Source organism: Nothobranchius furzeri, chromosome 16 (assembly GCF_043380555.1).
Source record: "Nothobranchius furzeri strain GRZ-AD chromosome 16, NfurGRZ-RIMD1, whole genome shotgun sequence".
Classification (NCBI taxonomy): Eukaryota; Metazoa; Chordata; class Actinopteri; order Cyprinodontiformes; family Nothobranchiidae; genus Nothobranchius; species Nothobranchius furzeri.
In genome coordinates, this window is record NC_091756.1 from 32,738,722 (window position 1) to 32,763,840 (window position 25,119).

A 25,119-nucleotide genomic window follows, 5' to 3' on the forward strand; every position below is an offset into this window, starting at 1 on the left:
CAGTCTTTCAGTCGTTTAAATGTCCAAAGCTGCCTAAGGGATTGCTTTTTTTTTATGTTATTTGAACCAGATTTGACAGTCAGCATTTCACTTCCACATGAAACTGTCAGGGGTGACAGAAGACTTCATGTTAAATGAGGGGAATGAAATTGCTCTAACAAGCCATTTTCAGATCCGTTTAGAAAAATGATCTACCCATATGCGGCGGTCATGGTGAAAACTGGAGTTTGTCAGGAAATACCATATTATTATGTGGGATGGTGAAAATTGGCCAATGAATAATGCAAACATACCCTGTTAGCCTTTAATGAAGATAAAAGTGGATGCCTGAGAGGTTAATGTGCCTCTGTAACTTAAGATTCATAGGAAGCTAGAAGAGTTTGGGGAGAAAAAAGGGCTAAAGAATGGGTTTGTTTCTTTAGAACACAAAAAGTGGATTTAACCCCTCCTGGAAGTACAGAGCAGAACAAAAACAGAGGATTTGTGACTATATAATTGAGAGACCACACATAGATGCTTTTAGGCATGTTATCTAAATGTTTCGGAAGCTACCTCTCCACGTTCTGAGCCAAACGCAGCACCAACACACAACTATAGTAGCTTTTCTTTGGTAAAAACCTCTGCTGCTCTGCTTTGTGGAGATCTTTAGCCGACGTGTTGCTGTGCTGTTGCAATTCATTGATTTTATCTCCATTTGCTAATTACTGTGCTGTCACATCAATCGCCTTGTTATATGAAAAACCAAGCAGAGGCTAAAGCCGCTTTCCTGTTCGCTGTATGATACATTTTCTACGATCCTGTACAGAATCTAGGAGAGGTGATGCTAACATCTGTAGCTGCTGTGTGCCAACAAGCCCCGCCAGGATGCCTTTTCTCAGTCTTTAGCTCTTCTTAGACGTATAGGTGACTCTTACTGCAGGACTTTGCAGGTAAGGCAGGCCGCTGTAGCTCCTAGAAATCAACTTTACTCACAAATACTATAAAATATATCTGCAATCTGGTTTACAAGTTATTAAAGGGCACCAAAAGTGCTCCATTTCAGCTTCATTTCCTCACATTTGTTAGGATACAGACCTCCAATTATGAACAGGGTATGAATAAAAGACGTCAGCTGAATGAATGACTTACGGAAAAGACATGAGTGGGCACAGTTGCAAAAGAGGCAACTATTTTTATTTAAATTTCTGGTTTATAACATCAGCAACGTCCTGCTTTGTGTCTCTGGCTGTGCTGCAGATTTTTAATATTGTCAAAAAAAGAAATATATAGGTTTCTCCAAACAAGTGAAGAGACTAGAGCAATGGAAGTCATATGTCTGTGCTGCCGTGTTGGATTTCTCACAAGCTGCTTTCTTGTATTAATGAAATGGTGCCAAACTAACAACCTCTCAGACCAAAGCAGAGGTTGTGCGTTCACAAAAGATAAAAACAAGACAGAATAAGAAGCAGAAGCTATTTTTTTCTGTGCGTCAAGCCTAAAGGAAAGTAAATTTGCATATGGGTAATTTATATCAAAGTCCTCATGAATTACTTCACAAACTGTTGTACTTTTGAAATGTTCTGAATGGAACCATTTTATATTGTATATATATGAATACATTTTGTTTTATTTTGTACTGTTCGTTGTACTTTGCTTTAATTTAGAAACAATATAAATAAAGAACAATACAGTGGCCACAATCTGCAGCTGTTTTTGATGTCTTAGAATGGAACTAAAAATAAATGTGACGACAAAATAAAAGCTTTTATTTTTATTTTAAAAATGTATTTTTGTTAAAAAAACTGCAAACATTAAAGAAACTTTCAAGTAGGTAAATGAAAAAAAGCTGAATGACTATAGAATTTTGAGCTTCTTTGCTGGTCTCTGATCTCGGTCAGGGTCTGGGGTTTTCTCCTGTGTGCCGCTGCCTTTCACATCAACATCTGTCAGAAGCTGGAGCTGCAGTCGCGCGGCTGTGGTCATCGCCCACAAACACAGCTCCAGCCTGTGGGGTGTCCAGTCCCGCTGTGGATCCACTGAGGCAAAGCAACAGAGCATCAAATGGCCTTCGTTTCAAAAGTTTAAAATATTCCCATCAGAAGTCTTATTTTAAAGTGCTGAGCTGGTGATGAAGCTGAAACTGCTCTGTGTCATCATCATCTCACCTTTGTTTAGTTTTGCAGCCAGGGCAACCATCTTGTCCAGGTACAGAGCGTAGTGCTTAGCTGTGTACTGAATGGGCTTCAGCCCCGGAAGGCTCTCCACGGCCTCATCAGACATGAACGCAGTCAGATCTGGAGCTCCAGCTGCCAACACAGCTGGAATAAACAGGTACAGTCAGCACACCCAAACTGTATGCAGCCATGACAAGAATACCAAACCCTTAAACGGAGGGGGGCTCTTTGTGAATAGGGTTCTGTCAACTTATTGAAAATCGATCAGCTAGTTTTTTTTAATAGAATCCTAGACACGTGAGTTGAGTTTACCTCCACTGGTTTTCTACATTTAAAGAGACAATGTACCGACCTGAAGCGGTGGCTGGACCCACTCCCTTTAGTGAGCTGAGTCGGGTGATCGCTGCCTGCACATCAGGCAGGAGTCCAAAAGCCTCTTTGGAGCTTTTCTTCACCACATCCTCGCCATTAGAAGCAACCAGCTGCTGCAGCCTTGGCCTGAACTTCCCTCTCTGCACGCACACACACACACACACACACACACATGCATGTATGCACACACACGCACACACACACACACACACACACACACATGCACGTACACACATATACATGTATGCGCACACACATGCACATATGCACACACACACACATACATATATGCATACACACATGTGCATTAGCACACACACACACACACACATGCATGTACGCGCACACATATGCACACACACACACACACACACATACATGTATGCATACACACATGCACGTTAGCACACACACACACACACACACACACACACACACATGCATGTATGCACACACACACAAACGCACGTACACACATATGCATGTACACGCACACACATGCACGTATGCACACACACACACATACATGTATGCATACACACATGCACGTTAGCACACACACACACACACACACACACATACACATACATGTATGCATACACACATGCACGTTAGCACACACACACACACGCATGCACGCACAAATGCATGTATGCACACACACACACACACACACACACACATACACATACGCACGTACACACACATACACATACACACGTACACACACATGAACATACGCACACACACACACACACACATACATGTATGCATACACACATGCACGTTAGCACACACGTACACACACACACACACACACACATACATGTATGCATACACACATGCACGTTAACACACACGTGCACACACACAGGAGTTGTGTTTTATATATTTGATCAAGTCCTCACCAGCATCACAGATACTTTTATTGGCAGTTATAACAAAACACTGAAACATTCCTCTTATATTTCTGTGTGAGGAGTACTCACAGTGAGCTTCCACTCCATCAGCTTCACCAGCTCTGACAGAGTGATGTGTTTGTCGGGTCGACTCGAGATCACTGTAGGCAGCTCCTCCTGGAACCTGATCACAAGCAGGTACAATCAATCTGTAGTTTTCAATCTGCACGGTTGCACAAAAACACATACATTTGTTGATACATTAGCCCAGCTAAGAAGATAAGGTGAACAATTACACATAGCCCCTGAGTCTGCTAAGTAATCATTACCTGTCATGGAGAAGGTCTAAACCTGCAATAATGCCTTAATTACTGCAAATAAAACTAAATAACCATATGCATGTCAACTGAGTGATCTGTAACTTAAGAGGGTTTTTTAAACCAGTACGAACTTAATAAAATGCAAAAACGTGATTTTTTTTCTTTTTTCTTTTTTGTAAAGTGTTGGTGAGTTGATAGGAAAAAGGAAAAAAATATAATGACCATTTTTCCAGCTCCAGCAGCTTTCCAGGTTTCTTTCCTTTGGCCTTGGTCTCCACTACATCCCAGTAGCGTTCATACACACTCCTCCATGTGGCTGGCTCCTCGCAAGCGAACAAAGCAGCCATGGTAAACAGGTCACAGCACCAATTAAAACTACAGGGAGAAAACACACACTTCATGTAATTTTATGAATTTGTAATATTTAACAATAATAATGGTTTTCTTTTGCAAAAACTGCTCAGATTTGATTTAGCAGACACCAGGTTCACTTTAATTTGAACAGTTCCTGCAGGGTGGAGTTGGTAGCACTGTTGCCTTGCAGTACAGAGGTTGCAGATTTAAATCCTGGCTGCAGTCTTTCTTTGTGGATTGTGATGTTCTCCTCATGCCCCTGACCAAAAACATGCATGTTAGGTTAACTGCATGCTGTTACTACGTGTGTGGGTGTTACTGGTTGGCTGTTACTCTGTGTGTCCTTGTGATAATCTGGAGAGCTGTCCAAGGTGTTCCTCAGCTCCAGTGACTGTGGAAGACAGGCACTGCAGAAGTTCTTGACAACCATACTGAGGAACAACCGGTTATGTACGGTAGTGAGTGAGTGAGTGAGTGAGTGAGTGAGTGAGTGAGTGAGTGAGTGAGTGAGTGAGTGAGTGAGTGAGTGAGTGAGTGAGTGAGTATGTTTTTCAAAACCAAGGTGGCTTGACGTGCCAGCACGTGCCAGCTCGTTTAGGTGAATAATGGAAGCTGACTCCTTTCTGGGAGATGTTTATATTTTTTGTGCACTGATTTGGCACACCTAGTAACATATTAACCACACCTGTTGGTAAAGAAGAAGGTTAGGATTCAAGAGAAACCAGAACCCACAAGAAAGTGTAATTCAATAAATTAATGAGTGTGTGAGCAGAGATAGACATAATGCATGCAACTGTACTTTATTTTAAGCTTTTATCTAAGCTTTCAGGTCATTTACCATTACAAATTATTTTGTATAACATATTTTAAAATTTAATTGTTTACTTTGAATACTGTAACAATTTTAAATATTTGAGTGTACAAACACAATAGTTAAATATAGACAAATATATAAAACTACACGCGTTTACTACGTGACAAACAGTTTGAAAGCCAAAAGATGCGGCTCTTGACTGGGCTGCAGCAATTTTTTTATACTGAAATCTCGCGAGATGATAACAAAATACTACTTCCGGTGCCGAAAGTAGTTAGCAACAGCTTCAGAACATAAGGTTTGTCCCCTGAAATAGTTACATTTCCTTCAATTAGTACATTTACTTTCCGTTAAATTAACAGTTTTTATATGTATTTGTATTTCTCTAATTGTTTGATGCACTTAGGTTTCTTTATTGTGTGAGCTTTGTCTCTGTAAACTTGCTCCGGTTCTGGGTTAGCTAGCTAACGTTAGCGTCACATTGCAGCCTTGTTTATGGTGGAAGTGCTTTGGCTGTTTGTAGCTGACTCACCAGCAGAGTGAACATCTAAAAGAAGCTGATTGTTGTTTCCCCCACAAGTTTTGAAGTGAAACGAATCTCCAGCAGAGCGGTAACTCAGGAACGAGACTTTAAGAAGCGGAGGGTTTTCAAACAACCAGGGTCCTGCACATGTTGTTCCATGGGTGAGTAGACCTTCACGTGAGCATCAAGTGACCAATAATCAATCAGGTGGTTAGAACACAGACCCCGGTAAAGCGCGATCATAAGTATTAATTACTTTTTATAAATCTCATGTTGAAAAGCGTTAACCAAGTTGAAAATAACATTTGAACATAACATTAGATGTAACACATTTTCACATCTAAGAGGTAGGCTAAATAGGTCTACACTGCTACCTACTCCTTTTTTTAAAACAACTGATTGTACAGTATTGTGATTAAATGGTCATGTAAGTGAATTTGTTTGACAAAGAAATTATTACTAATACTACATCAAATTAAAATAAGGCAAAAATCGTAGTTTTGTATGGATGTGATACATTTTATTTGATTTTATAAATGTCTAAAAATCGTAAATACTTATTTCATCCAATTTTTACTTTATGTATATTTCTGGAGTTGTTTACAAACACACACATATGAATAGTTATGCATTTTCTGTAAATGACTACATCTTTGACGAATCTCACACTATGTATATAATATGCATATAATACTATGTATAATGTTTGGATTTGTCTGTCTGGTGTTGGGAATGGCTTTTAGTAACTTTGTATACTTGCATATAGAAACTTTCAGAGCAGTATTAGCTCCACATGTTGCTTATATTGCCATCTGATTCACAGGTCAGCCCTCATGGGAGCAGATGAAGAGGACTCTGTGCAGCTGAAGATATTGATGAGGCCATCAGTTCTTCGCAAAGTGAGTAATACATCTTATTTGCTTAAAGTTATATAACACAGTTTGTAATAGTTTTCCCACCCTCCATCTCTATTGGCCCCCTCCCCTCCCACTCTGAAGAAAGTTATTGTCCTTTTCTTGAGCGCCCCCTGCTGTTTCGCCTTGAAACTGTTTATTAATCATTTTACAGCAATGCCATTAAAAATAAGCATGCTTTTTAACCTTTTGAACCCAACATGTTGCTTTAAATTCTTTAATCTGCTTTAGAAACATGGAGAAAATGTCACGGGTAACCACAGCCCTCGGCAGCAACGCTATCAGTGGCCGGACTATGTTCTGCCACCTGGACGCTCCAGCCAATGCCATCAGCGTGTGCCGAGATGCCATGCAGGTGGTTGTTGCTGGACGCAACATCTTCAAGATCTATGCACTTGAGGAGGATCAGTTTGTGGAGAAGCTGAACCTACGCGTCGGACGCAAACCGTCTCTGAACTTTAGTTGTGCCGATGTCATGTGGCACCAGATGGAGGAGAACCTGCTGGCCACAGCTGCCACTAATGGAGCGGTAGTCACGTGGAATCTGGGAAAGCCTTCACGCAACAAGCAGGACCAGCTGTACACCGAGCACAAGCGCACCGTCAACAAGGTGTGCTTTCACCCTACAGAGGTGTACATGCTGCTTAGTGGCTCACAGGATGGCTTCATGAAGTGCTTCGACCTGCGCAAGAAGGAATCTGTCAGCACTTTCTCAGGTACTTAAAGTATTTGAGTACAAAATAACAATTTTTCACTTATAAGTGTACAATTACTACATTAATCCTCAGTCCCTCTGTTCCCATAAACCAGATTTTATACGCCTAATATATAAAACAAAACATTTAGGACCTGATGTAAACATGAAAAAGGCGTTTTAATAGTGTAAATAATGTTATCTGTATTTTGAGCTTCTAAACAAAGTCAGTTGTTTTCTCTTTATGCTTTTATTTTTTATTAAGATCTGGCTCCAAAAGGATTTAGACTTTTCAAACTGAAATACTTAACAAGGCCCTCGGTAGAAAGTTAATTGAATTTTTCTCAGTGATGCAAAATGAAATCTAAGCACTGCTTTGGACTTCATATGCATTTATTTTATTTATTTGTTGAATGTTTAGTGAAAATGTTTTGGAGTTCAATTGGAACATTGCATGTATCTGCATTTCCGATAATACATTAGAGGCGCCCTTTGTCATCCCGATCAGTGTGTTATTATCCTCTGTTTCCTTTTGATTCTGCTTTTCATCCAGGTCAGTCAGAGAGTGTGAGAGATGTCCAGTTCAGCGTGAAGGATTATTTCACGTTTGCTGCCTCCTTTGAAAATGGAAACGTTCAGCTGTGGGACATCAGACGTCCAGATCGGTTTGAGAGAATGTTCACTGCCCATACTGGTCCTGTTTTCTGCTGTGACTGGCACCCTGATGACCGGTAAAACTTTACAAAAATGTGACTGTACCCTCCACTAGTGTCAGGATTCATTCTGTTTGTTGCTTTCAATTTAAAAAAAAAGGTTTTGCTTTTATGTAACACCAAGCTTGTAGTTGTTTCTGATGTAGTTATCACTTCTTGTTTCTGTCTCAGAGGTTGGCTGGCCACAGGAGGCAGAGATAAGATGGTGAAGGTTTGGGACATGACCACAAACAGAGCCAAGGAGATATATTGTGTCCAGACGATTGCGTCCGTGGCTCGGGTTAAGTGGCGCCCAGAGAGGAAGTTTCATTTGGCTACCTGCTCGATGATGGTGGATCACAACATCTACGTGTGGGATATTCGCCGACCTTTCATTCCCTTTGCCACATTCGAGGAACACAAAGACGTGACCACTGGTATCGTGTGGCGCCACCAGCACGACCCTCATTTTCTTCTCTCTGGTTCTAAAGACAGTACTCTCTACCAGCACATGTTTAAAGACGCCACCCGTCCCGTGGACAAGGCCAACCCCGAGGGTCTGTGCTTTGGACTGATGGGGGACCTGGCCTTTGCGGTCAATGACAGTCTGATCAGTAGTGACACCACCAGGAAGCCCTACCCTGGAGGTGACCGCCGCTACCCCTTTTTTTCCTTTAAGAAGGCCAACCCAACAGAACAGTTTGCCCACGTGTCCAGCGCTCTTAGTGTCTTTGAAACAATCTTGGACAGTCACCGTATGGACTGGTTTGTCAAGACAGCACAGCTCTACCTCCTCAGCGGAAAGCCGTTTGTTGAGCTGTGTGATCACAATGCTAAGGTGGCCCAGGAGCTTAAAAGACCCCAGGTAGAACTACTTCCTCAGGATCCACTGATTTCCCTCTTTCTCACCCTTTCTTCACTCTCTCTCTCTTTCTTTACATTTTTTAATCACAATTGTCTATTTTTCTCATTTAAAATATACTTTTAATCATTTTCTAAATTCTTTTTTATATTTTACATTTTTTGTTTTGGTGAAGCGCCTTGTGATTTTTATCTTGAGAGGCGCTATAGAAAAGATCTTTTTTTCTTCTACTAGTTGAAGCGGAATAGCGACTGTCGTAAACAACCCTGCAGAATCAGATTTGTTGCCATGTAGGTGAGAGGCTCATCTACTAGGAATTTGTTTCGGTGACAAGGTGCAAACATACATTCAGGTCAGGCAGTATTTACATTAGGATACATCAAATAATAAAAAAAGAAACATAGCCAGAAAGCCATCATAAGCATAGGAATGTGGGTGACCGGGGCATTTATGTGTGTTTTGGCCATTCATCGGTTGTTCAGGAGCCTTACAGTGGAGGGGAAGAAGCTGTTTTTGTGGCGTGAGGTTCTAGTCTGTAAGGACCTGAACCTCCTCCCTGAAGGTAGGGTTTCAAACAGTCCATGACCAGGGTGAGAGGGGTCAGCTGGACTGCAGCAGCCTTCTGTGCTAGCACTAGCGACAAGCTAACGTGAACGTGATCCAAATGATACCACATAAGCCACAAAGGAAAAAGATCCATACAGTTGGAGGAAAAAATATATAACTTACAAGTCCAGTAGCAACAAAGCAAGGTCACCATCAGTCCGTGATGTCATAGCCTCCTTCAGCTTCCTCAAACTAGAGCAGGACGCACCAATCTTCACTCTGGTTTTAGCTCTTTGCTTAACCTCCAAAGACATTACTCTTACTTTTTCTTCCGGGCTCTGACATGATCCCAACAGAAAAAAGCAAAACTCTTCTTCATCGTGTGCTTTTATTGCCAGTTGGAGAACCGAAAAAGATAACTGCTAGCCTTTATATGAGCTACTGGCACAGAAAAGCAGGTAGAGACCTTCCACCGATATTCCTACCTGAAATTGTTATGTGCAGTTTCTGATCAGCAGAGGCCTGCAAAGTAGAGGTTGATCGATATTGTTTTTTTATTGCAGATCCCGATATGTAGGAGACATGGTCAGCTGTCGGCTGATGTGCTGCCGGTTTTCATGGGCCCATTTTCATGGCCTATATCCAGACATTTTTCACATCATTTTCAGGCTAATAACGTTAGTTGATGCACCACATTTCAGAAGCTGAATCAGCTTTTGAACTCTGAATTTAACTAACTGTTAAATCTTAACTTTGTGCACTGCTCGGTGTTAAAGTTAGACACCTAGAGCATTTATTATGCAGATGTTATTAATGAATGTAAAAGTACATTTAAATTAAATTCTGGAACAGCACCAGGCTGCCCGAGGATGTGCCTGACTTTAAATCGGCTGTACTAATGTGGCAAGGTGGATAAACGAGGGCCCGGGCGGGATTCGGTCCCCAGACTCCCGGGTGAGAGTCATACGCTCTAACCAGTCAGCCAAAGGGACATCCCCTTGGCCAAGTAGCCAGGGCGCATGATCAATCGGGAAGCTGTGACAGGACGCTCACACTGCCACACTAAGGACAGATATCGGCCGATGCGGATATATAAAAAATGGTAAATATCTGCCCGATATATCGTCTACCCCCACTGCAGAATGCTGTCGTTTGTAAAGTTCTTTGAGTTTCTGGCTGAAGAGTCACCAAAACTAGTTTAAAAGCAATAGCTCAAAGCGGTAAAAACTCTTTAGTGCTGCTTTAACACGACACAAATATTTAGATCTGGAACACCGATACTGTAGCTGTGTTCCAGTTCAGGAACATGTACTGTTACTCATCCTCATTTGTCTCTTTGAAACACACTGCATACTCTGAACTGTTTCACCTGACTTACTACAAAGGTTTCTACTACATGGACCATGCTGAGAATCATGTTCTCTGACCCAGCGAACCTGGCTGCGCCCACTCCAAACCACAACCTCAGTAAACTGGGCTCCTTGCCCTTAATGAACAGGTAAAGTTGTTCACCTTCAAAAACAAATGGTTCCCAGCACATGGAAGCAGAAACCTAAATGATTGTGTTTCAGTTTCAGTATGAAGGAAATGGCTTCTGGGATGGGCGCGGAGAGCAGACTGGAGCGCAGTAAAGGTGAAAGCAGGCAGGATAACATCCACCTGGAGCCTGGGAACTCACTTATCAGCAATAATAACGATGGTGAGCGTGAGTGATGGAAATATACAGATCAGTCTGGAAGCTGGTTGGATCATTCACATAGATTTCTGTTTAATCCAATGTCAGAAAACGAGGAGACGGAGGGCAGTGAGGGCCCAGCAGAGTACATGTTTGGTGATGCAGAGTTAGATGATGATGAACTTTATTCCATGGACCATGACAACCAAGCAGGTCAGATTCAGAGAACTTGTTTGGCTTGGATCAGTCGCTGTGATCATCCCTGGTGACCCTTTAGTGTGATAATGTGTCTGGTAGCGGAAGAGCCGGAGTACACTCTGCCCCAGGAGGCCTTCCAGCTGCGTCATGAGATAATGGACAACCCATCAGCTCCGGAGCCTCTTCAGCAGGACAAGGCCGACTCTCCACACGTCAGCGGCAATGAGGCAGAGGTCACCTGTCTGACGCCCATCGAGTCGTTCTCTCTTATCTCCATTTCCCAGCCACTGTTCAGCCCACATCTGTCCGCCAGCTTCTTCAGCCCCATAGTGCGAGAGATGCTGAGCTACTACGCTGAGCAGGGCGACGTGCAGATGGCCGTGTCTGTTCTCATCGTGTTGGGGGAAAAGATCCGTAAGGAGATTGATGAGCTCACCCAGGTCAGAAGAAAGCTAACAGTATTAGTAGCATTATGGTTGTTGCAGAACTGTCCTGGAAATTAGCTTAGGACCAATTCATTAAGTTGCTTAATCACAATTAAACCAATTCAGAGGTTCATGTTTGACCAACTTAAAGGCCAGCGTGTGTTTCTTCTTCCAGGAACACTGGTACATGTCCTACATAGACCTGCTGCAACGCTTCGAGCTGTGGAATGTGTCTAATGAGGTAATCAAACTGAGTACGTGCAACGCCATCACCTGCCTGAACCAGACGTCGACCACTCTGCATATCAACTGCAGCAACTGCAAGCGACCAATGAGCAACAAGGGATGGATCTGTGACAGGTACAGACTCGCTGTTTACATGCAAACACACAGCTGTGATTCTGAGCACTTCCTGTTGGATGTTCTGTCTCTCTGAGCAAATCTGACACCACCATTTGCTTTTCTGAAAGCTCCATCAGCTTTTATTGCAAATGGGTCCCATGCTACTGTGTCCAGCGAACATGGAGACACAGTTGGCAGTTAGCAGTACCTGTGTACGGTGTGTGCAGCCTGATATAACTTTAATGCGATACAAGAAATGGGACATTAAGTTTATTCCTCCTCTTTTGCATGGTTCAGGTCCAGGATACGTCCTGTGAGGACTTGTTTCTCCAGACTCCTGTAAAAATGTTAACAGCTGTAAATTTTACATGTTTACATTTTCTGTTATGGCTTTTCTATGGCTCCAGGTTAGCTGAGTCAGTGCACAGCAATTCCCAGTCTGTTACCATGACGATGGACTCACTTACCCATCTCTCTGGAACAGAAAACAAAGTTTCTCTAAATTCAGGGTTAGCAGCCTCCTTAGGTTCAGTGTTGCTCTGCTGTGTTCGTGCAGGGAACACCCATCTAATATGCTAAAGGACCACCATCATAAACACCCATTTGACCCTTGAGCTCACACATCACCTCTAACTCTAACTGGTACGCTACGCCTGATTCTGAGGAAAAGGGAACAGCTGGTGGAGAGGAGCGGATGCACCTCTAAGGGTTATCACAGGAGAGCTCAGAGTCTTTGAATCCTAAAAATAAAAGTAAACGAACCTTTTCGGTTAGTTTTTGCTTTCATAGTCATCCAAGTACGAGTGCATCATCCAACCGTGATGATGCACTCGGGGTGTTGAGTGTTGGTCCTTCTGCAGTGTTTAAAACAGCTAGATTACAACCAGCGCATATACAAACGCATCACCGCTCATCCCACACGGCAGAATCCCCATTCCCGTCTGGAAAATTATCCAGCAGGCTCTGTGTTAATAAGGAGGAGAGGGAATGCTGCTGGCAGCTCAGTAGGTGTTGGCGAGCATTAAAAGACAAACAACTTGTTTGAGAATAAAGTCCTCACTGGTTCTGTCGTCTGGGGCTGGTTTGGATTTAGTAAGGGCCACTTTAACAGTCTTACTGGGATTAGCCATGTTTCCACACACAGACAGGATGGGAGTCATTACCAGAGAAAATTAAACACATTTTTTACTTTCTTTCAAATCTTTTATTCATGTTGCATTTGAATTTTAAATCTACTATTTTATGTTTGTTTGTTTTTTTGTTTTTTTACACATCAGTGTGTGAAATGTGCTTTTTAAGTAAATCTGCCGCTCCTTGACGACTACTGTGTAACCAAGTGGCTGAACTGGTCAAGCTATTTAATAGTTTAATAATTTTATTTAGACAGAACCTTTTTCAAAATGGCTGTCATTGGCTAAAGTGTTGCTTTAAGCTAAAGAGTTCGATGAAACATGAATTCTGTGTCCAAAGCTGGATTTGAAATGATTGCGGTAAAGCTCCCAAATATCCTGACTACTCACGGTACTTAAACCTCTAAACACCTGAGCTGATTTATGTTGCTCATGTCTGCCTTGACTTCTATTACCAGAAAAATGCATTACCTCAATGGTGTGATGGGCCTAGCTTCCACAAACCATGTGTGTCGTTCCTTCAGGTGCCGCCAGTGTGCCAGTGTTTGTGCCGTGTGCCACCATGTGGTGAAGGGCCTGTTCGTGTGGTGTCAGGGCTGCAGCCACGGAGGACATTTGGAGCACATAATGAACTGGCTCAAGAGCAGCGCTTACTGCCCCGCTGGCTGCGGTCACCTGTGCGAGTACACGTGAGCGAAGCACACAGCTCGTCCAACGCGGGAGAGCAGAGCTCAAGTGCCTCCGAGCACATCCACAGGGTCCTCAGAGAAGGGACGTCTCTCTACATGGATCTGGGCCATGAAGTTGAAAAATCAACATTTTGAAGTGAGATCCGATCAGAGATCTGCGTGGAAAAGCGTTTAGAGGCTCATGTGTGTTTGATCTCTTACTTCACGTAGATGACGTTAAAAATATGATTTTAAATGTGTCATTTCTATTTTAACATTTGGCGGTTTTAAATCCTCTCCTAAAACCCTGAAAGCTGCAGACAAGTGATCATTGGTACAGTTTAAGTGACTTAGACATTTGTACATAAGTTATAATAAGGTACTGTAGATAGAGATGGATTAATTTATAACAGAAGTATACGTGTCAGTTCAAGCAATACGTTGTATGAAAACACTTGACTTTTGACTGTTCTGCTCCAGAAATCCTGTCTTTTTTCCTGATGAGTATAAATGTGCTGGGCGATGGAGGCAGAAACCCAGCAGGCTTGAGGCCAGCGTGTTTGAACCAGCCAACATCCCAACTGTTCCAAGGTTGCTACTGTCCACTGTCCACACATTGCTTTACTGCCAAACCTTCCCAGGCACAGGAATAGCTTCAGTTGTGCTCAGTATGAGGACGTCCTGACAATCTGAAGAGGATCGCTCGACCTGCACACTCAGTCTGCAACATTTACTACATCAATAGTCTGATCAGAACCGTTGAGCAGCAGGAGACATCTAATTCAGCTTAATATCCCACTACAAAGGCTAAATGTGAGACTCTTAAAAATGACAACTTTCATTCGGATTCTTCTCGTGACATTTCACCAATAAAGAACAGCTATGCATACGCCTCCCACTCTGCCTCCGAGTGATGGTCTGTTGAGCACGTTAGCCCGCCGCAGCAAGCTCCAGAGTGTGAACGTGATCTCAGATGTTTACCTGATAAGCATCCAAGTTGAATCAAAACCTTTAATCTCTGCAGCTAGAAGTTTGACTTTTTATTAAAAATTGTCCCTCTTTAACCACTCCAGACATAAAAAAAAATGTGTTCTCTATTTTTGCCCTTTCACTTTATGTGCCTAAAACAAGCTATTTTCAAAAGTCCCCGTGTGTGATGTCACAAACTGGAAAAGTAGAACTGTTATAACTGAAGAAAAAAGTAGGCCTCTTTAAAATAGTTTTCATCCAACAGTGTGTTCTTCAGCATGATTTACTCTGAAACGTGTCTAAATGACTGTTTTGTCGGTCAGGTCTAAGGAAACTAACATGGCAGGATTCAATTTTAATTTCATATTTGAACAAACATTGTGATATCTCAGAAACACTCTGGAGGATTTCTGGTTAAAACTGTTCAGAGCTCATGGCAGCAACATGTGGAGATATTAGAACGTGAACTGTCAGGTGTTTGTGCTTTGAGGACAAATCTGAAATTGCTTTTCCTAAATTTGCTAAAATAGTAGTTTTAAAAAGCAGTTTTCATCTTAAAACAGAAAATTAATCTGGAGTTTAACCCCTCATAACATACTGCACATTTTAATAAGACAAGTCATTGTTTGTTTAGAGGGAACTTCACAGTATCGCCCCCTCTGATCCACCATCACCACCTCCTCCTTCGTGCATTTGCACACCCCCACCAGAGGAGTCCAGCACACACCAGCACAAGCAGTCCGAGTGTCACGAACCCTTCCTGCCTGCTTGTCATGTTCCTGCAGCAGCCCTTATCTAGCGAGCCTCATCCAGACCATCAGCCAATCGCAGGCGAGCATCGTGCCCAGGCTGTCCGTTGAGCCGCTGTGCTCCAGCAGGGCCGGCCTCAGTTTCTCCTGTTTCACTGAGATTGTTCAGGGTGGTTAAGTCACCCTCTGTCAAATGAATGTTGGCAGGTTCCACTGAAACGAGGAGAACAAAGTTAGATTTAAAGACAGACGTTAGGAGAATCAGGTGAGAAGCTGTCACCTGGGTCGTCTAAGGTCGCTCCCAGCTGTCTGAGACTTTTTCAGGGGCACTCAGTCGTCTCAGACTCTGAAGGATGGTTTGCAGAGTCCCTGCTTGGGAGGCATGCAAGAGGTCAGCTTCAACTCCTCTAAATCATTCCCATTTCTAGCTTTTACTCTTAACTTACCCATCTCCTCCTGGTAAGACTCCATCTTCTTCACAAACTCTACGACAGTGGAACATCTCCGTTCCTCAGCAACTATAAAACACACCAGATCACTATTTAATTACAAAATTAAGCTTTAAATTAGAGCATTTGTTGTCCCAACTCACTTTTATCAACACTATCAGTTTTGTCTTTAGCCTTCAGATGTGAGAGCAGCTCTGCCAGACAGGCCCTCTGGTTGGTCAGTGTGCTGCTCATGTCCTGAGCCAGCCGGTGGTCCTCCACCAGCTCACCATGGACCCTCTTCCAAGCCATTTTGTCCTCCATCAGGCATCCCTCCATTACTGTACGCAGCTCCTTCTCCTGAGACACCTGGCTCTGCAGACTCTCAATCTCCTCACAGCGCTACGTGGACCGGTAAATGAAATTAAAACTGTTTCTAATTGGGTCACAGTCAGTATTTCCTTCAAAGATACCTTGTGGAGCTGGATGGCCATCTCCTGCATCTCAGCCTCCAGCTGGTCGGCGTATGCCTGCTCCAGAGCATCACTGGGTGGTCGAGCATTGCTGTGCCACCTTGCGATAGCCGAGGTCATCTTACGTTTGGGTCCAAACAGTCTAAAAAACAAGAAGGCACTCAGCACTACCCAAAAGTTAAAACTATGTGAACTGAGATAACGAGAACATACGTGATCCCTATCTCTTTCAGATCATTCTCTGTCAGGGTGAGAAAAATCCGCAGGTCGATGTCTTGTTCTTCGAGTAGTGGGAGGTACTTGGAGAAGCCGATCTGCTCCAGGAATTCTGACAGATCCTGCAGCCGAAACAAGCTTTGGATTAGGACCCTAAAATCTAAACCAGACACAAAACTCAACAGTGAAATTGTGGTTTTTCCCTTTAGAAACAATAAAATAATGAAGAAAAACAGGCATGCCTTTGGACCAGCGTAGGACGGTAGGGGATCAACACTGGTGTGTTTGCTGCAGCTTCCTGTCCCACTGATGTGAGCTGACTCGCTGTTTCCATGGCGAGTCTTGCTTTTTGAGTGATGACTCTTGTTTACTCTACGAGAGCTGCTCTTTTTGCCTTGGTCTGAATCCTGGTGGACAAATGTGCATGTGAGAAGAATCAAACATGAGAACCTTCTCTCTGAGCTCCAGCTGCTGCGCTCACCTCGTTGCTCTCCACCGACCCTTCCCAGTTGAGTGCGATCACATGAGGCAGACCTTCACTGCTGCTGCTGCTCCTCATAGTAGGCATGTCGTTGTCAAAGAATGGACTGTCATCTTCAAAAAGGTGAAGGAACTATGATGTTAGCCCATGTTGATTAAAAACTAGAGCATTTCCTGTCATCTGCCCCTCACCTCTGCTGCTGTGGCTCTGACCATCCAGCTCATTGATGGGTGAGGTCACATCTCTGTAGCAAATTCCTTCACTCTGCTCTCCTAGATCACGAAACGTCACGAAGCCCGGCAGCTCAGCAGGAGGCTCTGCAAGAAACAATAGCAACTAATATAGCATGCAACCCGAGAGGGAAAACACTGCATTTTAATACATCTGATGTAGTCTCCATTGTAAATAAATGCCTTGTGAGTTGATCTTTGTGGAGAAAAAGCTCTGGTGCTCCTGTTTCAATAAGTAAAAGTTAGCCGGAGGAGTGGGGAGCAGCAGCTGGCAGGATTATGTCTTTTTTCCTGATATTGGGACATCTCGCCTCTGATTGGCTAACAGCAACACAACTCTACCACCAACTCTGCTCTGCAATGTTGATGTTTTATCTCCACAAATAACTCAAGCCAGAAGGAGTTCTGCCGTGTTGCTAATGCTAACAGTTAGCTTTTAGCAGAGCAGCGCTATGCTCTCTCCTGGATGCTAAATAAACTATGGCCTTCCTAAATGGGTGAGTCCATGAATGCTCATCGACAGTGTAATGTAAAGCTGAGTGGCTTTTTCTGATCCGAGCGTTTCACCCTCTGTTTCCTATCGACGACTAATGCAGGAAATAGGGGTAGAAGACTATTTTCATGTTCAGCCTGCATGTGAAACTCAGAGTGACCAACTGAATTTCAAGAATAAAAGCATTTCTCAGTGAATCTATGAGTGAAATGCAGCTCCGGTCGTTAACAAGATGGCACCTGTGCTTGGCTTAGCCGCAGTCACCGGCCACTTTTCCACCTGCGATCCTCTTCAGTAGTGTCCCTGCTACCATCTCCTATGATCGCCAGTCTCTTGTCCTTCCGTTCGTTCACGATCGCCCAATATGCAACAAGGGCGTACCTCCCTGTTTGTTTATCTGAGTGGCGCACTGGCCCGGAGCCAAACGATTCCAACCAGGGCGCCTCCAGCGATGTTTATCTGGTCCCGGGAAAACGTCGGAGGAAAAGAGGTAAACGAACAGGAATCCAGGGGAGAATAAGACTTATCTTAAAGCGTGGTTTATCTAGTAAACATCGGCATGATCTTCTAGCTTCTTGTCCTTTGTTTGGTGACTTGAGCGCAACACCGTGGATCTAACCCTGCTAATACATCCACTAACTCCAGCTGTTTCTGTAGTTTCTGATTCCTCCACCTCACTCAGCATGGCTCTATTAAATACCCACTCTGTTAACAATAAGTCCTTCTTGCTCAGTGATTTATTTCTCTCTAAAAATCTGGATTTTCTGTTTCTGACTCAAGTTTGGCAGCAAACATCTGATTATTCTGGTCTCTCTGCCAGAGTGGTTATTCTTTTCTTAGCCAGCCCCGGGGTTCTGGTCGTGGTGGAGGCCTAGCTGTTGTTTTCAGAGACCATCTTCCAGGTAGCTCTACAACCTCTGGTCACTTTGCTTCCTTCGAACTGCAGCTGATTAAAGTCGGGCGTAAGGACCCGTTCTACTGTGCTGTGGTCTATCGTCCACCTGGTCCAAACAGTTCTTTCCTTCAGGAGTTTAGTGACTTTCTATCCTCCACTGTGAAGCTGTCCAGACTGGTGATTGTTGGTGACCTTAACATCCACGTTGATGATCCCTCTGATCTCTTTGCCATGAATTTCTCCAGCCTTATGGACTCCTTAAGCTTTACCCAACATGTTTCTGGCCCCACACACACCAGGGGGCACACTCTAGACCTTGTTTTTACCCTGAGTCTAAATGCTGACAGTGTTTGTCCTGAGGACGTTTATATTTCAGATCACCATTGCATTTTCTTTAACTTGTCAGTTTCTGCGTCCCCACCTCCTGCTCGCCGTATGGTTAGTTCTCGTTTTCTTAATGAGAGCACAGCTAGCAATTTTTTCTGCTGCTTTTGATCAACCCTGTTCTTCTGATAACGACCCAGATTCCTTAACTTCTCAGTTTAACGAGCTCTGCCTCTCCATTCTGGACAACATCTGTGCTGTCAGAACCAGATCAGTTCCTGCAGTGAACCCTACTCCCTGGTTTAATGACAGCCTGAAGCGCCAATGCAGAAAAATTGAGCTCTTGTGGAAGAAAACCCATCTCCACGTCCATCTGCTGCACCTAAAGGATCTTCTGACATCCCTTAACTCTGCAGTCAGAGTCAGCTTAGACTCTATCAAAGCCTGGATGGCTGGGAGCTTTCTTCAGCTGAATGAAGATAAGACTGAGATCCTCATCTGTGCCCCAGACAAGCTGGTTCCCAAAGTCAGAGACTCTCTTGGTCAGCTTGCTTCTCACACCAAACCTTCCAACAGCAATCTTGGCGTGACCTTTGACCCAGCTCTCACCCTGGATTCTCATGTCAGTTCTCTTGTTCGCTCTTCCTTCTTCCATCTCAGGAACATTGCTAAGCTGAGGCCCATTCTGTCCCACTCTGAACTTGAGACAGTTCTCCACACCTTCATCTCCTCATGCTTAGACTACTGTAACTCTCTTTTCACGTGTCTGAGCAGAACCTCCCTGAACCGTCTACAGGTGGTTCAGAATGCCTGTGCTCGGCTTCTGACCAAGTCCTCCAAACACACCCACATCACCCCGCTTCTCCTCCAGCTTCATTGGCTGCCAGTCAACTTCAGGGTTCATTTCAAGATCCTGGTTCTGGTCTATAGGGCCTTACATGGACAAGCACCATCTTACATTGGTGATCTTCTCAGTCCCTACACCCCCAGCAGGTCCCTGAGGTCCAGTGATCAAAGCCTACTGGTTGTGCAGCGCACCAGGCTAAAGACCAAAGGTGACAGATCATTTGCTGCTGTGGCCCCAGACTCTGGACCTCTCTCCCCCTGAGCCTGAGATCAGTGGACTCAGTGGTCTCCTTTAAAAAGCAGCTGAAGACTCACTTGTTCAAGCTGGTTTTTGGATGACCTTCTTCACCCCTCTCTCTTTATTCTGCTCTCCCCGCCTATTCCACCTTCCTCAGGATCCACTGAGTTCCCTCTTTCCTGTTCACTCTCTCTCTTTCTTAACATTTTTTTAACCACAATTGTCTATTTTTTGCTCATTTTAAATATATTTTTAACCATTTTCTAAATTCTTTTATATTTTTACATTTTTGTTTTTGTGAAGCGCCTCGTGATTTTGATCTTAAGAGGCTCTATAGAAATTATATTTTCTTTTCTTCTCAACTCAAATCTTGGTCTTTCAAATTGTTGCCATAATTATTAAAAGGTGCACTAAGGTGGTGATGATAGTTATACTGAAGTAAACTGATCAACATTAAAGCTTTTCTCATTAGAAACACGATCATCAGTTTGACTGCTTTACAGGTTTGCTGGGCAGATACTTTGTGACCTACTATGCAGTGTGCTGCTGCCTCCTACTTTGAACTTTGCAATGGCCTGAGGCCCGTCATGGATGCTAACGCCTTTAGCTCGGCTCCGGCTGGGCCGGATCCTCGGCGGTGCACTGTCAGAGTCCTCAGAGGAGCTCAGGTCTTCAAAGTGACCTGATGGGTTAGAAAAAGCACATTCAAACAAACTAAAATGATCCAGAAAACAAAAAACGGAGAACTTTTGAACGGCTGAAACAAGCACCTGGTTTATTCCTTGACGATCGTGAGTCAATGAGGCTGGCGATCTTCGTGTAGCCGTACATCATGGCGAGGGCGCGAGCAGTCTCTCCTTTGGCATTACGATCATCAACTTTGACTTTCTGAAAGTGAGTCAAAAATATTTTTGATGCTTTAACTAGAAGTGGCTCCACCTTTATGTGCTTTTGGCCTTTTTATAGCTGAGAAACATAAGTGACAGAGTAACATCTGGCATATCTAGAATAACAACTAACAAAGTATAAAACAATCTGTGACCGACTCACGTGATCCAGTAGGTACTGAACAATGATTTCATGTCCAGAGGCTGCAGCCTCCATCAGGGGAGTAAACCGAGACCCCGGCTCCCTTTAGAAGGAGGAAAAGCCATCAAAGATAAGGCCAGTTATTGTTGTTGTCTTGTATTGAGTCCATAAAGAAACTCACTTGACATTAGCATCAGCGTTGTTATCCAGCAGGAACTTGACCACCTGTTGGTGGCCTGTGCTTGTACAGTGAAACAGAGCCGTCCAGCCTCGAGAGTCCTTCAGCTCTAGTTCTGCCCCTTGCTTGTGAGTAAAGAAGCAGAAAGACGTAGTTACATTAATAAGTTTTAAACAGCTATGCAGTTTTAACCAAGAGCTCGTTTCATTTTTACTACAAAACATGATGTAAAATTCATTGAATTTCAGAGTGAAGGTAGAAGATTATTCTAGATTCTGCTGTGTAGCCAAAGGGGTTCCTCAGGGATCATGTATGTCAAATGAGGATTTTCACCCTTATGCTGATTACACCATAATGTCTCACCAGACACCGTAGACTCCAACAACCTTTCAAGGCCGCCATTTTCTCATTTACAAAGAATCTATATCAAGGGAGTCCAAATATTTCAAGACAAGAGCCAAAGTAATCTATTTTAAAGTCATTGAGGGCCAAAAATGTGTGATTTTCTTAATTTAAAAAAGGCAAACTGTATTTTTTGGTGATTTTGTTTGTACCCCTCAAAATACATCTTATAGACATATAAGACAAATCTGAACAGAACATTGTTAGAAAGTGTCAATTTATGTCAACAGCCTACTAGAGGGACAAAATTCATCACTGTAGAAAGCGGAGGTTGAACAAAATCGCTCTGAGGGCAGCAAATGGTCCCCGGGCCACACTTGGGGCATGCCTGATCAATGTCCAGAAAAAAAGTGCATTATTTATTGCTTCTTTAAGTTGCCATCACTCTTGACCATGGCACTTCTGTAACAGATTAATAAATCCCAAGTGTAGGAGCCATTTGTGTATTATTTGATTTGTATTTTTCCTAAACCAAGAGGCAAGTCCAGGGCCTGGGTGGCAGCCACTCCCGCTGGGGGAGATCAGCGCCAGGTGTTGCTAACACAAGCAGTTTTTACTGCGTGGAGAGGATTGTGTGGCGGAGTGAGCACGAACGCACGGGCAGTTAGGGGCAAGTAAACATTATAGAAGTAAAATTGTGCCTGTGTAACTGAATCATGGACAATTACAAAACAATAAACATGTTAACAAGTACATTCAAGCTGCATGTTCTTTAAATGCATGTAAGACTTCCGTCTACGTCAGTAACCAGTAGTGACAACTAGCATTGGGCCTGGGCATTACAAACACCAAGCTTTTATAATTTTGGGAGGGTTAAGTAGTGGCCTTTATAAAATCAAACAAACATATTTCCCAGTATGAAACATTTAACTTTACATTTAATAAAAGCTTTGATTGCAGCTCGTTTCCTTCCCAACATAAACAAGTTGTTGACAGTTTTGTACCTGCAGAAGAAAGTATGCAATGCTCTCATTCCCGCAGCTTGCAGCCAGCATCAGAGGAGTGAGTCCCTTAGCTGTGGTCGCGTTTACATTCACCCCAGCCTCCAGCAGCAGGTTTACTATGTTGTCATGACCAATGTAGGCTGCATACATGAGGGGCGTCCATCCTCCAATGTTCTTGCCGTCCAGGTTCACCTCATGCCTGAAAACAGTTATAGGGGTGCACCGTGTGTGATATGAGCTCTCTTGATTATAGTGGTTTGTTTTGTAGGAGCAGACCTTTTAATGCACTCAGCCACCACGTCGTACTGTCCGATGGAGCAGGCGGTGTGGAGGTCCAGCGGGACGTAAAGCTCCTCGGGTCGCAGCAGGGGGTCACCCAGCCACAGGGAGAGACTGGAGCCCAGCTGCTCGGACTCACTGGCCTCGTCACTTAACTCGGACATTTCCACTGCTCAAACAAATTAAACACACATCAAACAAAGACAGAACAATACATTATTAAGAAAATCTCCGGGTAATGAGCGCTAAGAGCGGTTCCTCTGAGCTGTACAGCTGGTGTTGATTTAGCTAGCCACTAACAACCGTCATCTCTCCGCCTCAGAGCTCCACTTACGACCCGCTTAGTAACCCTAAGTAAACCCATACAGGGGCAGCACGTGAACAACACGTCCCTCAGCAAAAATGTGTCTGGAGTTCAGATAAACTTACAACCAGCACAGTCCGTTTCATCGGCAGCACAAACTTTTCCTGTTTTGTATGTCACACTGATTTGTGCTCGGCTGGAAACACATTCCGCTCATTCCAGCGTTCCGATTGTTTACAAGTCAGAAAACATTCAAGGAAAAAAATCTGAAGGATAAACTGAAAACGTTATCTTAAAAGGTACATTGTAAAAAGATTAACAAGCTGAAACTAATAGAGAATATCCAGAAGTATGCTTGGAAATATTAATGTTTGCAAAGTTCCCAGAGTCCTCAGGAAAGTCTTTAATTTATGGTTTTACTGGTGTTTTAATTCCCATTCTAATTTCCAAGGATAGAGAAAAAAATACTGAAATTCTACCAAAACTGTTGGGAGTAGCTGCAAGTAAACCAATACATTACGAGGCTAAATTGAAGAACTAAATACTTTACAGTTAGGATTACATTGCATTACAATGATGGCTCTCTGATGTCACACGGGCTTGTAGGCGGGCGTGTAGATCCTCTGAGAGAAAGTGGATAAAGGATGGCCTACAGGTCTCGCGTGAGTTGTTCAGAGCATCTCTGGTTGCTTATCAGGATGCTGTGAGGGCTGCCAGAACGGCCTATTTTGCAGACATCATCAAAACAAACTCCAAGAATCCCAGGATTCTCTACAAAACACTAAACTCTGTTCTGGTGTATCAGGAGCCCAGCTTCATGTCTCCTACAGCTGCTGGAAACTCTGAAGCTTTTCACAGATTCTTCAGGCATTCGAGCAGCTATTTCCGCTAACTTTATTGACACTGTTCCACTTCCTCCATCACCACCCACCCTGAGCCCCCTGAATACTGTTTCATAGTCTGAGCTGAGTAAGCTTGTTGCAAGGCAGAAGCCATCTGGCTCTCCACTTGACGTTCTGCCACCTCGTCTCTGGAAGGCTGCCTTTCCGTGCCTTGGCCCATCACTTGGTCAGATTATCAATGGGAGCCTCAGCACAGGTGTGGTCCCAGCTGCTTTGAAAGCAGCAGTTATTCGGCCGACCCTGAAGAAACCTGGTGCTGATGTCACTGTGATCACAAATTACAGGCCTATCTCTACCCAGCCTTTTACATCAAAACTGCTTGAGAAAGTCGTTTATCAGCAGCCGGTCTCACATTTAGCTGACTCTGATCTGTTTGAGGTTTTCCAATCAGGGTTCAGGTCTGGCCATAGCACGGAGTCAGCTTTACTGAGGGTCCTAAAATGACATCTATCTATCACTAGATCAGGGTACATCTGTGGTGCTTCTGTTGTTAGATCTGAAGGCAGCCTTTAGCCCCATTCCCATCTGTACCGGGTCGGCCCAGTCGGCCCCAGCCTGGCCCGGTTGTTTCCACACATCCTTGCTTAGGTATGCAAGGAATGCAGTCAGAGACACTTTCAGCTTCTGGGTAATCAGCATGATAATGAATGATAATGAATTGAGCATGCCTTAAGCCCATGTGGGCTGATTCTACCAACCAATCAGAGGCTTGCTCTAATGGAAGGTGTGAATTTGCTGTCAGCAGTGGGTGTGTTGGCCCTTGTCGGCCTGAAGCAGACCCCTTCGAGAAGAGGGCTGAGAATGAGCCTTGGTTGTTACAGATATGTAAACAACCTACGCTACCCAGCCCGGGCCGACCCGGTGCAGATGGGAATGGGGCTATAGACACAGTCGACCACGCGATTCTACTCGATCGCTTGGAATGATGGGTTGGGATCAAAGGGTCTGCTCTGGATTGGTTTAGATCGTTTCTCCACAACAGGACATTCTGCGTTAAACTGGGTGATGTTTTTTCTTCTTGGGAGGGGCTCCGCAGGGGGGTCCCACAGGGATCGATCTTTGGTCCTCTTTTGTTTGCCATTCATCTGCTACATCTTTCGTAAACATGGCCTATCATTCCATCTCTATGTTGACGATTGCCAGATTCACTCTCCATTG

The 25,119-nt window shown here is 43.8% G+C and overlaps 3 protein-coding genes across 4 annotated transcripts; 1 reads left to right on the plus strand and 2 right to left on the minus strand.

Annotated features, from left to right (window-relative positions):
- Positions 1–1,735: 1,735 nt before the first annotated feature.
- Positions 1,736–5,584, minus strand: zgc:112496 (uncharacterized). Its single transcript, XM_015963394.3, has 6 exons — positions 5,445–5,584; positions 3,967–4,119; positions 3,515–3,608; positions 2,506–2,665; positions 2,145–2,297; positions 1,736–2,015 (listed from the first exon to the last, which is right to left on the minus strand). The coding sequence occupies exons 2-6, from the start codon at positions 4,089–4,091 to the stop codon at positions 1,834–1,836; spliced, it is 714 nt and encodes a 237-aa protein (XP_015818880.1). The 5' UTR covers positions 4,092–4,119; positions 5,445–5,584; the 3' UTR covers positions 1,736–1,833.
- On the plus strand, positions 5,495–13,832 carry wdr24 (WD repeat domain 24). The gene is made up of 11 exons (XM_015963390.3): positions 5,495–5,596; positions 6,259–6,334; positions 6,581–7,065; positions 7,597–7,774; positions 7,928–8,600; positions 10,529–10,641; positions 10,715–10,842; positions 10,927–11,031; positions 11,116–11,456; positions 11,617–11,801; positions 13,438–13,832. Exons 3-11 carry the CDS (start codon positions 6,585–6,587, stop codon positions 13,604–13,606), a joined length of 2,373 nt encoding a protein of 790 aa, XP_015818876.3. The 5' UTR covers positions 5,495–5,596; positions 6,259–6,334; positions 6,581–6,584; the 3' UTR covers positions 13,607–13,832.
- A 1,464-nt stretch (positions 13,833–15,296) lies between these two features.
- Positions 15,297–23,260, minus strand: anks3 (ankyrin repeat and sterile alpha motif domain containing 3). 2 transcript variants are annotated; one of them, XM_070545566.1, is made up of 16 exons: positions 23,185–23,260; positions 22,753–22,924; positions 22,477–22,675; positions 21,134–21,255; positions 20,974–21,055; positions 20,694–20,811; positions 20,456–20,605; positions 17,089–17,214; positions 16,898–17,010; positions 16,659–16,823; positions 16,414–16,538; positions 16,201–16,342; positions 15,892–16,129; positions 15,746–15,817; positions 15,580–15,668; positions 15,297–15,512 (listed from the first exon to the last, which is right to left on the minus strand). In XM_070545566.1, exons 2-15 carry the CDS (start codon positions 22,917–22,919, stop codon positions 15,589–15,591), a joined length of 1,899 nt encoding a protein of 632 aa, XP_070401667.1. In that variant the 5' UTR covers positions 22,920–22,924; positions 23,185–23,260; the 3' UTR covers positions 15,297–15,512; positions 15,580–15,588. The 2 variants fall into 2 exon arrangements, with proteins under 2 accessions (XP_070401667.1, XP_015818878.1); XM_015963392.3 differs by having other exon boundaries at positions 15,580–15,671.
- Positions 23,261–25,119: the final 1,859 nt, after the last annotated feature.